The sequence below is a fragment of the Myotis myotis genome, unplaced genomic scaffold, assembly GCF_014108235.1.
Source record: "Myotis myotis isolate mMyoMyo1 unplaced genomic scaffold, mMyoMyo1.p scaffold_m19_p_1, whole genome shotgun sequence".
NCBI classification, from domain to species: domain Eukaryota; kingdom Metazoa; phylum Chordata; class Mammalia; order Chiroptera; family Vespertilionidae; genus Myotis; species Myotis myotis.
Genome location: NW_023416313.1, coordinates 98,359,486 through 98,374,547, shown reverse-complemented (window position 1 = coordinate 98,374,547; position 15,062 = coordinate 98,359,486). Strand labels below are relative to the sequence as shown.

At 39.7% G+C, this 15,062-nt stretch overlaps 1 protein-coding gene across 2 annotated transcripts in view; it reads left to right on the top strand.

The window, feature by feature from the left end:
- Positions 1-15,062, top strand: part of MRC1 (mannose receptor C-type 1) — a 97,885-nt gene that overhangs the window by 24,616 nt on the left and 58,207 nt on the right. For both annotated transcript variants that reach the window (XM_036345776.1, XM_036345766.1), the window contains exons 4-6: positions 1,449-1,613; positions 9,902-10,015; positions 12,715-12,861. In XM_036345776.1, the coding sequence (XP_036201669.1) occupies positions 1,449-1,613; positions 9,902-10,015; positions 12,715-12,861 (426 nt within the window). The remainder of the gene's footprint in view (positions 1-1,448; positions 1,614-9,901; positions 10,016-12,714; positions 12,862-15,062) is intronic.

Here is a 15,062-nt window from a genome sequence, read left to right as displayed (position 1 = left end):
GCTTATGGAAAACTGCCTAATCTCTTAGCAAATTGAATCCTTCTCAGATAATTTGAGAAGTTACATAACCCTCTCTCACTTCCTTGCAAATAAATGAAAAGGTTATTACTCTACGTGACTTGTAAGTAGAATTTTATATTCTTAAAAAGACAAAAGAGAAATTTTCATAACATGAAGCACACAAAATATTTCACTTGTTGACTAATTTTCCAAACATAAGTAAAAGGCTATATATCAAATTTATCTACCTATATTATTGACCTTTCATATAGTATGTATAACCAAGTTTATAGAATACATTAGAAATCATAAAGTAACATAAGAAAAATAAGCTAGATATTTATTTTTTACTCTGAGGGAAGAAAAATGAACACTCAGCATCTGCTATTGCTAGGAGCTACCTTTATTGACTGTATTCTAGAGACGAGAAAGTAAGACTCCAAAAGTTAACAGTGTAACTCAGGTCAAACCACTGGTGAATGACAGGGCAGAAAGCAAGTCCAGATCAGCCGATCTACGGAGTTCATGACCTTCCCTTAAAAAAAAAAAAAAGAAAGAAAGAAAAAAAGCCTGTGCTGCTGTGATTTCAGAAAGGAAGGGAGAGAGAGATAGAAACATCAATGATGAGAATCACTGATCGGCTGCTTCCTGCATGCTTCCTACTGGGGATTGAGCCTGCAACCTGGGCATGTGACCTGATCGGGAATCGAACTGCAACCTCTTGGTTCATAGGTCGATGCTCAACCACTGAGCACGCCGGCAGGCCACAACCTTCCCTTTGATGCCTGTGTCTTTGGTCTAAAACAGCGGTTCTCAACTTATGGGTCGCGACCCCTTTGGCGGTCGAATGACCCTTTCACAGGGGTCGCCTAAGACCATCCTGCATATCAGATATTTACATTACGATTCATAACAGTAACAACATTACAGTTATGAAGTAGCAATGAAAATAATTTTATGGTTGGGTCACAACATGAGGAACTGTATTTAAAGGGCCAGAAGGTTGAGAACTACTGAATGACCAAACTAGAATGCGCAGGCAATATATTCACTTGCTGAGAGAAGACGTATACTTATTTTCTCTTCTCTCTTTACATTTTTTTAGATTAAGGAAGTTGAGATGGTATCTCTATTCTTAGTTTTTGCAATTGCCTCACTTCCCAATTCATCTGATCCCAAACCTGCCAATGGAAAAATAGGGAGATAATGCCCCTCCCCCTTTTTTCCTTAGGTGCATACAAAGGATTGGATGTGGTTTAGCTTTTGAAAACTGCCCCTCTTCATTTCAAGAATGAAGAAAATATCATAGGCACTTTAAATATAAGTAGAAAAAAAGGAAAAGAAATATAAGGTTTGAGGCAATAATGTGTTGAGGATTTTTAAAAAATATTGTTCACTGAAAATCTTCCCTAGGCATAACAGCCAATTCCATTTGACTTCTTTTACAGTCGAAGGCAGTGAAAACTTATGGAACAAAGATCCACTTACTGGTGTTTCCTACCAGATAAACTCCAAATCTGCTTTAACTTGGCACCAAGCATGGAAGAGCTGCCAACAACAGAGTGCCGAACTCTTGAGCATCACAGAAATACATGAGCAAACATACATGACAGGTAATGACATGAAAAGAAAAATTTGTAAGTAAAGATCATGGTTATTTTCTTTCAGTATAGTTTAACTTAAAAGCAGACAACACAATTGACTATAGACATCGTAATAGAATCAGTCCATAAGCAGATGGTATGACAAATTTGCATCTTGAAAAGACTCTGGGAGGGTAAGTAAGGTTTGTTCCCAGGAGCTAACTTTGTTCTATCAGTTGTGACAGAACCCGTGCTGATAAGGACTCTGGGTGTTAATCTAGGCCAGTGGTCGGCAAACTCATTAATCAACAGAGCCAAATATCAACAGTACAATGATTGAAATTTCTTTTGAGAGCCAAATTTTTTAAACTTAAACTATATAGGTAGGTACATTGTTATTAACCGATGTATACAGTTTAAGTACTGTTGATATTTGGCACCTCCCCTGCGCTGCGTATCCCCCTGCCCGCCTGCACCGCGTCTCCTGTCGCCGGACGGACCCACACCCCCCACTTCTAACGCCACTTCTTCAAAATAGACTCGCCCAGGCCGAAAACCGACTTCTGCGCATGGGCCACGAAGTTTCAATCGCACTGTACGTGCACGCCCACACGTGGTATTTTGTGGAAGAGCCACACTCAAGGGTCAAAGAGCCACATGTGGCTCACGAGCTGCGGTTTGCCGACCACTGATCTAGGCTCATAGTAGATGGTGCCACAATGAATCAGTGATGTGATTCTTGGACATAAGACCTGGATACCATGCTGGTCAAATATTGAAGGTCTAACCTGGAGCCCAAGATCTTCCATTAGCATCACAGAGCTCACAATGTTAAATGCAATGCTGCCACAAGCAGGGGCACGCCAAGAGCGGCTCTCAAACTGAGTCCTCCCTGTCTCCCCTTCCTAGAACTCCCAGGCTCTCTAATGGTTTGCAGGTCTTAATGACACTTTCCACGATGTGGTGGTTTTTATTTTTTGGTTTTTTTTTTTTTAAATATATTTCATTGATTTTTTTTACAGAGACGAAGGGAGAGGGATAGAGAGTTAGAAACATCGATGAGAGAGAAACATCTGATCAGCTGCCTCCTGCACACCTCCTACTGGGGATGTGCCCGCAACCAAGGTACATGCCCTTGACTGGAATTGAACCTGGGACCCTTGAGTCCGTAGGCCGACGCTCTCTCCACTGAGCCAAATTGGTTAAGGCTGTGGTGTTTGTTCTTAAAGCTTCTGTTCTTATAGGATTGTGAATATTAAAAAGGCCAATGTTTGCTTGAAATGAAAGAATTTGATGGAGTTTTGACAATCCTCTTGGGGAACAGAGAGATTAGGACCAGAAATGAGTGTGAGAGAAAAGCATGCCCACTTCCTTGCTCCAGATACCCGCCCTCTCCCCGGTTTACCCTGACATTGCTGTTAGACTAATAGAGCGTGTCCCCCAAAATGTCTACACACACTTTGAATAATTATAAAGGCAGGGTTTATTAAAATAGATTTCATTTTCAAACTTGAGCTATAAACTGTTAAAGGGTGCATACATTTTTGGGGGGACACCCTGTATATCTCTGATCCTGTGACTACCATGTTTGAAAAATCCTTAGTGGCTTCTCCCTTCCTATCAAACAATTCGAAACACTTTTGCCTGCCTCTCAATGGCTGTCATCTGCCCACTGACTACGCTTCTCCTTCATGCATTTCCTAGCCTTGATAAAGGAAGTTTTGGATTCCTCATCCACGTGCCATACTTTCTCACTCCCACACTTTCCCTCATGACAGTTCTTGTGCCTAGAATTTCACGAACTTTACACAGCTGAAATGCCGTGGCTTCTCCATTTCCATCTACGTTTCTCTCATCTGATTACTACTTCTATAACAGTTAGTTGCATATATGTCCTGCTTCCCCTACAAAGTTATAAATACATGCATTTGCTATTTTTACTCATTCATTCAACAAGATGGCTGGTATCTGTGGGAAAAGCATTACGCTAGGTCCTGGTGACACAGTGGTGACCAACGCCAGACATGTGCTGTCCATTTGGAGCTAAAAGTCCAATGGGGAAAACACACACAACTAAGAAAACTAACAAATAAATGCAAATTATAGTAAGTGCCATCAAGAAAAAAAAACTGAAAGCTGTGTGGAGAATGGATTATGCAGGTAAATGGCTGAAAATGAGGAATGTCTTGTGAATATTTTTGTCCCCCTCCCCAAAGGGCATCACACAGAATCTTCCAAGGGCAAGAGTCTCCATGAATGTTTGCTGACTGACAAATGATGCAGCACAATCAAAATATTATTTAGCAATCAGCCTCATATTTGGACAAATGGTCAGTTTATGGCAAGCAGGCAGTCAGAGCGGTAGTTCCTAAATGTTAAGTTGCTTATTTATCACCAGAAAACTTTGTTAAAGTGAAGGTGCCTGATGCAATGAGATTCTAGCTCATTAGGTGTGTTGTGGGGCCAGGAATTTGCATATTCTCAACCCTCCAGCTGATTCTGGGGCAAGTCGTTGGGCGACCACACTTGGCAAAACACTACATTAGTACCTGCTGTATCAGCAGCGCCTACAAATTGCATCTGACCGGTCACCAGGCAGCAGAGCGGAAGGGTAAAGAGCATGGACCGGAGCCAGCCGGCCTGGGCACAGCACCGTGAAGCTGTGTTACTGATGGGGGTTACAGGCTGGGACCTTGGTTCTTCTTATCGACGCAGAAAACATTTTTTTAATGTATTTTTTATTGATTTCAGAGAGGAAGGGAGATGGTGAGAGATAGAAACATCAATGATGAGAGAGAAACATCAATGATGAGAGAGAATCATTGAAAGGCTGCCTCCTGCACGCCCCCCACTGGGGATCAAGCCCACAACCCAGGCATGCGCCCTTGACGGGAATCAAACCTGGGACCCTTCAGTTTGCAGGCTGATGCTCTACCACTGAGCTAAACTGGCTAGGGCCAGGAAACATTTTTAAGATGAACAAAAATGAAAGTAAAGCAAAGTGGGATTTATTGGAGATATACTCCAAGCAAGGAGCAAGCTAGTTGAGAGAGACAATGGCCCCGAAATCCTGGGTTATATGGTTTAAATGAGGGATTTTCTGGGTGGAGACTTTCATTTGCATGCAAGCATGATTGACAGAAAAGGGTTACAGAAGTCTATTTCTTCTGGGCATGCCCTTATCCATAATGCATACAAAAAAACCCCACAGGGTGGGGGGTCAAAAATGCAATGAAAATTTTATTGTAATTAGTCCAGGGCTGTGGTAAGGTTGCATTGAGGTCATGTCCTTTACCTCTGTTTGTGCCAAGAACCGTCTGGTTCTGAACCCGTCTGCTGGCTGTTCAGGACCCCAGGGCCCCGAGCTCAAGTCTAACTTCCTACCTAACAGTTGGGGAACCTTGGTGAGGTCACCTGAGACCTCTATGCCTCCGTGAGTTCATTTGTTAAAGGGGAGAGTTAGAGCAGGGTCCCAGCCTGACCTCATTTCCTAGGGTTTCACTTTCTCCAGCTCTTTTCAGATGATACTTTTCATCAACGAGGACACATTTCTCCCATAAGTAATTCGTTTTTAATTGAATTTGAAGATGTTTATTGCATTCTAGTTTTTGGTGGAAATTATGACATACGTTTATTTAGCACAGCCTTGTGAAATACACAAACAAAATGTAACTGGGTAAGAAATATTTATCTATTCCTCGTCCATTTTTGAGCACTATATCATGGACTGTTCCACTGTAATGAAGTATTTCTTGCAATCCTTGAGCACCAAGGGTAACATTTATTAATTTTCTCCTTTCAGTCTAGGCAGCAACTCCCCATTTTCTTTCAGTTATTATTAAGGAGATTGGCGATAGAAAAGCAACCTGACCTCGCTGTGTGCATTCATAAACTCGGGGATGAGAATATGCCTCAGGCTGCTCAATAATTCTGTTTGGGGTTGGTGTTTTGGGTCTCTCTAATATTGGGACAAAGAATCAGGGTGATTAATATTTACAACCATGTGTAAAAATAAGGAGGAGAATAAAGCACAGAAAGAGACAAAACTAAACTCATGTAGATGACTAAGGAAGAGAAAAGATGATTTCAGACAATCCTGGTGTTATTTTTGCACACTTGCTTGAGTGAAAGAAAAATCGATCAGAGTTGAAATGGTTTCAATTGGCTGCTTTTTAAAAAAAATTTTAAGGAATTTGTTTTGGGGTTGTGTTATCTTGACTCTTTCAAGTTTTACTTGTTTTCTGGCTTTTGGGAAGCCAAAGACCGGACACAGATTACTTTTTAACTTTCTTCCCCAGTTACACAGAGGAAAGCGGTGATGTTGGCAGGACAACAGCTCTGCCCAGCTCTAGACTCATTCCCAGTGCCTGGCCCCACTGTCAGGCTCAAGCTGCAGGAAATGCTTCCCTAATCAATGAGGGAAAGCAAATTTGAGTGAAAACGCTCCCTAAGTGGCCGGAGTTGTAAATATTATCAGTTTTCTGGTCATTTCACAGTTTTCCACGGGTAATGTCCGTGATTGAAAACGGCTGGAAATGTAGTAAGAATCTATTTACTTTTACTTCAAGTGTTTCTTCCAAGTTTTTAATCATTTCTGGAAACTCTAATTGCTTATTTTAAGAGTTTTACCACATTTTGAGAGTTTTCTTACAAGTATGTACTGGAACCATCAGGATATTAACTGATTCACAAAAAAGACACGAGAGAAATTCGGCCTGAATTGTAAACATAAGCAGTGTATTCCTTCCTTACACTCTTTCTACACAAATTTTGAGCTGTATAAACATGAATTCCTTATATTTGAAAGCAAATTCGAGTGAAAACGCTCCCTAAAGTGGCCTCAGGAGAGCAAACAAGCTCTAAGAGATTCAGAGGCTGAGTTCAGCTCAGATTCTTATTTAAATCTTACCCCCCCCCCCCCCGAATTTTAGTCAGCATATTTTTAACATTTCCGGCTTTTCTCCAAATCAACAATATCATGCATTAGTGGGTCGGGGGGGGTGGGGGGTGGTTATGAAAAATTAAAAAACAAACAAGCAGATTTTTTTTTTTCTTGGAGGGGAGATATTCATGATATTTGATATTTACTGGGATAGATCAGGGAAGATTCTAGAAAATAATTGTGTAAATGGGGATTTTGATCTACTCCATTTTGGGAAACATGCCACTAAAATAAAAAAAAAACAACTCCCCCCCCCCCCCCCCAGCTATATTTTTAAGATAAGATTTCTTTTATGTGAGGATTTTTGGAGTAAATATCATTTTTAAAAAAATGTGTAAATCCACCTGGCCAGTGTTGCTCAATGGTTGAACATTGACCCATGAGCCAGGAGGTCATGGTTCTATTCCTGGTCAGGGTACATGCCCAGGTTGCAGGCTAGATCCCCAGTAGAGGGCCTGCAGGAGGCAGCTGATTGATGATTCTCTCTCATCATTGATGTGTTTTTTTTTTTTTCTCTCTCTCCCTCTCCTTTCCTTTCTCTGAAATCAATAAAAAATATTTTTAAAAAGTGTAAGCCCGTTTTATGACTTTGAGATCAAATGACCTGTCATTTATTGAGCAGCTATTGTGTGCCAGACACATGACTTTAGTTCTATAACTCACACCCACCTCCTCAATGAATATTATTGTCCTCACTCTGTAGACGAGATAACAGACTAGGAATAGAAATGAGATACTTGCCTAATGTCTCGTGTTCAGAAAGTGGCTGAATCGGAATTCAGGGCTGTCTTTCCATTTCACTCTGCCTGGGTCTCATTAACAAAAAGTAATCAAGGATCTGGTGGTCCCCAACGCACTAAATAGAACCCTTAATTATATGTCAACACTCCTTACTCCAGTAAATTTATTCTAAACTGACAATCTGAATGCACAGTGTCTGCAGGGCTAACTGCTTCTGCCCAAGCAGCCCGTTCTATCACTCACCATCGTTTCATCATCCTCACTTCTGTTTCTAACCTCAAAAACGTTGGCACACTGCATTTAATCCTCAATTCCTGAATCAGAATGATAACTACATTTGTGCATATTAGGATTTACAGAACTGAAAGAAGATACAGGAAGTGAAATTTGGCTTGCTGCTCTGATTGTTTTTGCCAGTTTCTGTTGTTGCTGGCTGAAAAACAAATTGGACCTCAATATAGAAAAAAATTGCCAACGTAATAGTGGACATTAAAGCAGCCTCTGCTATAACTAAATTCAAAAGTAGGCATAGAACTATTTCAGATAATACATTCAGAAAAACTAATGATCAAAATGTTTAGCATGTGGAATTGATGCTTTCTGTAGTAATGTCATAGAAAATAATGTCATAGTAAAAAAACTTGGTCTCATAAAATTACAGAAAATCATCAGAGGAAAAAAAGTGTGGCTGATGCTCATCGGCTTTAAGTGATATATTTGACACAAAGTTTAAGTTTTGTTTCTAAATCACATTTTTTTTTGCCAAACTGACTTTACGTGGAATAATAATAATAAAATAAATGGCGCCTTGACCGGTGTGGCTCAGTGGATAGAGTGTCGGCCTACGGACTCAAGGGTCCCGGGTTCGATTCTGGTCAAGGGCATGTACCTTGGTTGCGGGCACATCCCCAGTAGGGTGTGTGCAGGAGGCAGCTGGTCGATGTTTCTCTCTCATCATTGATGTTTCTAACTCTCTGTCCCTCTCCCTTCCTCTCTGTAAAAAATCAATAAAATTATTTTAAAAAAATGCCAGTAGCTTACATTTATTGGGCTCATATGATGTGTCAGGTCTTACTTTAATACTTAATTTAATTCTTCAAAACAAGCCTAGGAGTGTTACAGGATAGGAGAGGGCCTCTTCTCCCCCAGTTGCTCATGGAATGGGGTTCTTGGGTTGCCCCTGGAATAAGCATTTCCAGAGGCCCCCATGGGAGGAGGATGTATAGTAGAAAGCTTTCTTTCTATGGAATTACACCCCTGGGTTTCCAAAGTCCCATTTCCTTTTGCCCAGTCATAGAAGAATTGTATCTGGGGCTTCGGTAGAGCTAAAATCAGAGCCCGTGTCCGGAGTTCCCTTTCCATGTCTGCACAGTCCAATCCAGCATCAGGCTAGTGTACTTTGTGTTTCCCCACTGTAGTTCATCAGGCCATTGCATATAGGGTCCACAGGTAAACATGGCTATGGAGGAATCACAGGTGAATGCAAGGAAGCCAAGAGTGAGCCAAGAGCATAAGAGCAACAAGAGAGAGAATTTCTTTGTTTAGAAGATTATGTGTTCCCAAATTTTCCCATGCTTGCAGTGGGCACTGCCCATTCTGGCCAACCATCTCTGTTCCAGGTATGATTGACAGGCAAGTACCTTTTCTGTGTCACACCAAGTTTTCTGGGCATGTGTCTATTTTCCCTTTTTTTTTTTAAAAAAAAAATTTCTTTATTGATTTCAGAGAAGAAGGGAGAAGGAGAGAGAGATAGAAACATCAATGATGAGAGAGAATCATTGATTGGCTTCCTCCTGCACACCCTCACTGGGGATCAAGCCCGCAACCCAGGCATGTGCCCTTGGCCGGAATCAAACCTGGGACCCCTCAATCCGAAGGCCGACGCTCTATCCACTGAGCCAAGCTGACCAGGGCTATTTTCCCTTTTTTGGGATCCCTTCCCCAGTGTTTTGCAAGGAATAGAAGGGTGGTTCCCTCGTTGATTACAAAGCTGCAGCTTCCTGGTGAAGCTGCCCAAATGACATGTCTATAATGTCTGGCCTTCCTATTCTGCTCCTCTCCTATCCTATATAATAAAAGCCTAATATGTTAAGTGTCCAGTTGTCTGGTTGTCCATTCAACCAATCAAAGCATAATATGCTAATGATATGCTAAGGCCACTCAACCACTCACTATGATGTGCACTGACCACCAGGGGCAGATGCTCTGACCAGTAGGTTAGCTTGCTGCTGGGATCCGGCTGATCAAGACTGAGTGAGAAGGGCCAGACATGCCCTGGAGCCCTCCCGCAGTCCCTTCCCAGCTGGCCAACCTCCCGCATCCCTCCCCAGCCCTGATTGGGGTCCCTTGGCCTGGCCCGTGCCCTCTCACAATCTGGAACCCCCAGAGTATGTCGGAGAGCTGGTTTCAGCTTGATTTCTCAGGCTAGGCCGAGGGACCACCCTGGTGCATGAATTTGTGCACTGGGCTTCTAGTTATTAACAACTAGCTAATTACAGCGGTATCAAAGATACCTACAGCAGATGAGGAATGTCAAAGTATAGATATATCTCTTAAATAGTGCTTACTTCTGAATTTAATTTCTCTGTCTTTTCTGAATATGAGTTTTGTATCTGTTTTTGCTTTTGTTGTATAGGATTAACCAGTTCCTTGACTTCAGGACTCTGGATTGGACTTAACAGTCTGGGTTCAAACAGTGGATGGCAATGGAGTGGTGGCAGTCCATTCCGCTATTTAAACTGGTTACCAGGTAGGATAAATCTTGTCTGTGGTTGAATTCATCTAAACTTAATTTTTCTTGATACCATGGGGACCTTCATCAGCTCATGTGTAGGTTTAAAAGAGAATAAATAGTTGGGAGACTATCAAATTCCATTCATTTCTCACCTTGATTTGAAATCTGCCAACTAGATTTGAATAAACTAAAACTGTAGGATTATACCAGCTTCCTGGGATGAGGACTTGTCAGGCAGGATTATCACAGAAATCAATACAAGCCTCTGTTACAGTATGAGTTCTAAGAATCTTCTTGATTTGTTAGGCATAAAACATTTGGAGATGACCAAGCCTTTCACAGCTTTTTAATTTTCTGGAGGACAGAAAATTCCTGAACTAATTATTTCTACATTGTCATAACATACAGGTAACAGAACAAAAAAGGAGATGAAATAATAAATGTGTTCCACATATACATCAATTATTCAGAGAAAACAAGAAAGGCCAATGATGACAAAAAATTTTCTTCTTATTCACCATTACCAGCCAATGTTAGAAGTTACATGAGGCAATCCATTGAGCATGGTTCTGAACTCCCACCCCCATAGCAATCTTGGTTCATTCAGAAAGAGTGCAAAGAACAATTAGTGATGTCTGCCATGCACGTGGGAAAGGCATAACCTATAGGTCACACCCTCATTTACAGGTTCTGCTATGGAAAAAAACCGATGTGCTGTTTTTTTTGACAATCATTTTTAAAGCCATTAAGTGATTCTTGCATTTGGTTTAGATAACTAAGCTCTCTATTTTTGTATTATTGAGATATGCTATTAAAAAGAAAAAGAACTTCAGTAAAATAATATTCAAAATAGATGCTGAAACATGGGAGAGAATTTTTAGAGAATCTATTTTGGTTTAAATTGCTTAGATTTTACTATGAGCTATAACCTTCAATGCAGGATGGTAAAAGGCTGTCACTAGAGTCCTACGAATAGTATCAGGTCTCTTCTTCTAGAACATGGGAAGTGAACATTGCTGCAAAGGAACAGAAGGTGTCCTTTTTATGGGTGAGGATTTGATTTGTCTGCCTACTCACTCAGCCAAATTAAACGGGAGAATACCAGTTGGGGTCAATCAGATCAATAGACAAAAATAATCATTTATGAGGGGATGACTTTATTCGTCTTCCTTGCTTAATTATTGTACAACATTAGGCAGGACAGGTCACTTATTTATTATTTTTTAGGGGGCGGTGATTACAATACTTAGCCACCCGCATTCTGAGAGTTCAGTGAGGAAATTTGGAGGTTAATTTAGTAAAGGCGAGCAATGAAATTACGATGTTAATAAGAAAATAAAAGAAGTGAGCTTCCTTATTAAATCAAGTTCCTGAGAAGTAAGTCCAAATTAAATCACCTTACAAAATAGTATGAGAGTTTCTTCAACTAGAATTAGAGACTTTGTGGGGTATTAGCAATTTTTATTATTTAAAGTGTTCAATCAAGCATTCAGTTGAGTAGTTATGACCAAGTAACACATTTATTTAAATACATTTATTTGGTGATGTAGGGGTATAAATTCAAATCTATAACTATGGTAACCATTTAAGGACAACTAATTAATATATTAAATTTGGTCATCGTGTTGTACTGATAAATAAATGTATAACATGATTTATTAGTCAACATATTAACCAATAGCTATAAAATTTATTATTGTTTCTTGAAAGTTTCTTTCTAGTACTGACACTGACACCTTATCTGTTAGTCAGTTATATTGTGAGTTTTGTCACAATATTAACACATTTTAAAAACATCCTTATCACTAACAATTTTTTTCTTTGTATGCTATTCAGGCAACTTTCAAAAAATTTTGACAAAGGCTTTCTGGAGCAGGTAACATGATTCCCATCTTACAGGAAGGGAGAGTGAGGTCCAGACGCAGGTTATATACATGTCAAAAGTCAGAAAGTAGTCATTAACAAAATGTGGCTCATTCACCCTGTCTTCAGGTGTGCAATGGAACTAGCTTATATCACTTGTGTTAACAAAGTTGCCTTTATCTGGTTCTCTAATCAGTTCCTGATTAAAATGGGATACGGGGTCAGATATTAAAAATATTCTTTGCAGGCTAAGTTGAAAAATCTTGAGTCATAGTTCTGGGTGCACTTTTCAGCACACATTACTGCCTCCAGCAACCCTTCCCTGTCTTTCTCCTCTCCATTGTCTTTCTTTTCTGTCTCCTCTTTTTAATTGGAGAAAGACTTCCCATGTCCAGAAACGCTCTAGTCTGGTCTTCACAGTGAGCTTGACTTTGTTTTCTTGGTAGGTATTGACAGTGCTTAATAGAGCTGTTTTTTTTGTTTTTTTTGTGTGTGTGTGGTTTTTTTTGTTTGTTTTTGTTTTTGTTAGGTACATCTCTATTATACATCCATAACCGAAGATGAAGATTGTTCAGGTTTTAAGGTCCAGCTTTATTATTTGATATTATGGAAAGAAGTTATTTTAAGAAGTAAATTTGCATAATCAGAATTTTAGTCATTGAAATGATCCAACAAGAAAACAGACACCCAATGTGGTTTTTACTCTGCAGCCAATAAACATTTATTTGTGGATGTGTAGCAACAGATGGGATGGGGAGCCATTAGTCCCCGAGGATGGCGATGGGGGCTGAGGGGCTATCTAACTTGTAATACCTGTAATGCTCCCATTTTATTTTTTCTTTTCCCCCAAGGAAGTCCATCAGCAGAACCTGGACAAAGCTGTGTGTCACTAAATCCTGGGAAGAATGCTAAGTGGGAAAACCTGAACTGTGCTCAGAAACTAGGCTACATCTGTAAAAAGGGCAACGCAACTTTGAATCCTTTTGTTATTCCCTTGGGTAAGTGATCTATTTGATCTGAAGCACATAAAATGTAATTTAACGAGAAAGTTACAGGTGAGTCACACTGTATGAAAGGACAGGTTTGGTGGATAATTTATGGAGTCAACTTAATGACGTTCCTACAACGTTGCTTTTTGCTGGTTCCTATTCCTGGCCACTGCCCTTTTCCGAGTGTGCTGTGGGGTTCAGGCGTGTGCAAAGCCGTTGACAACACAAGTTAGAACTTTATCTTCACAGCAGCCTGTGAGTTAGGTATTCTCATTCACACATTACAGGTGAAGAGAAAGATATTCAAAGGCCATATACGACATGCACATGTGACAAAATCAGAATCCAAGCTAGGAAATATATGTCTGGAAGAGATTTTAAAAAATATATTTTTATTGATTTCAGAGAGGAAGGGAAAGGGAGAGAGATAGAAACATCAATGATGAGAGAGAATCATTGATCGGCTGCCTCCTGCATGCCCCCTACTGAGGATCAAACCTGCAACCTACGCATGTGCCCTTGACTGGAATTGAACCCAGGACCCTTTAGTCTTTGGGCTGATGCTCTATTCACTGAGCCAAACCAGCTAAGGTTGCAAAATATATATATATATATTTTTAATGTCCTCACTATTTAGGGTCTATCTGGGCTCTACTGCTATTCAAATTAACATTGTACATTGAAGTCTTCACAAAAATGGAATATAACATCCCAAAAGTAATAATTGAATTTTACATATAGGCTACAACAGAGAGAAAAATTCAATTATGCTCTCTATCATAATTTTATGGAAGAATTAAACTACTAAGGCAAGACTGCATTCTTTCTACAAATTGGCCAGAAGCAAACAAAGTACATATTTTTCACTAACAGTTATTTTTGTAGGAACACTTTAAAGAAATTTACATATATATACATACATATATATATATATATATATATATTGTGCTTGGGAAATCTGTGTGTCATTAACTTTTTTCTCCTTGAATTTTAAAAGCAATTTTATTTATTTTAAAATATGATTGACATGGCTAGAAAATAAAAAAGTACAAAATAATAATATTTTCTTCCAATCTCTTACTTCTAACTCCCACATCCCATCCCTGAGTAACTGTATCTGGATGTATATCTTTATTGAATTATTCTATGAATATATAAACAAATATGTTTATGATTATTTTTATCTGTTCCATACAAATGGAAGCATGCTATACATATATTCTTTACTTTTTTCACTTAATGACAATTTAGGACATCACTCTATATAGTACATAAAAATTATGTGTGAATTTTTATGGCTGTGCAATAAGCCATTACAGAGAGAGAATATATATATATATATATATTTTTTCTTTTTTTGACAAGTGCCCTATATATGGATCTTAGTTTACTTCCAATTTTTATTGTTACAAACAGTCCTACAGTGAATAACTTTATACACATGTAATTTTATACAGGTGATAATTGCTAGAAGTGAAGTTGCTGATCAAAGAGAAGCTGTGCTTGCAATTTTAGTAGATGGAGATGTGGCCAAGATCTCTGGTGAACATAGGCGAGGGTCCCGGTTATTGGGTCTGATCACACTTCACAGGGTCACTACTATGGCTCTGGCCTGCCTCAGGGAGACCTCCTTCATTCTTGCACTTTATCTCCTTTGTTGCTCCCGTGGAAGAGATAGTGTCACTCTTCCTCCTTGGAAGAGCTGGTACAATTCTCCTTCAGAAGACTTGCAAGTGCCCCTCTGGGGACGAGGAGAATGGTTGTTTTATAGTTTCCCTGGTACAGGAGGCAGAATTCCGTAACTTGACCTTGTTGCTTAATCCCTCAGTTTTAGGCTCCTCACCTATGAAGTGGGAATATGGATACCCATTCCTCCTATGAACATTGGTTCATATTGTCAAACACATAATAAATTATTCCCATTTCTCTACTGTTCCTCAAATTACATCACTTGCTAACACTTCCCGTCCCAGTGGTTTTTACATTTCTCTCTATATCTCCTGGGTTAATCATGCTATCTTATCTATAGAGTCAAGTAAACCAGATTTTGAAAAGCATATCAGAGATCAAACTATACAGCACCTGATTGGTGATCTCTTGGGCAAGGATCCCACCTCAGACCCTATTGGTCCTTGCCAACATCACCCTATCTGCCCATAATTCCTGGGCCCCGACAGCTGCGCTCTCTAGTTCAATAGCCTCTTAACCAC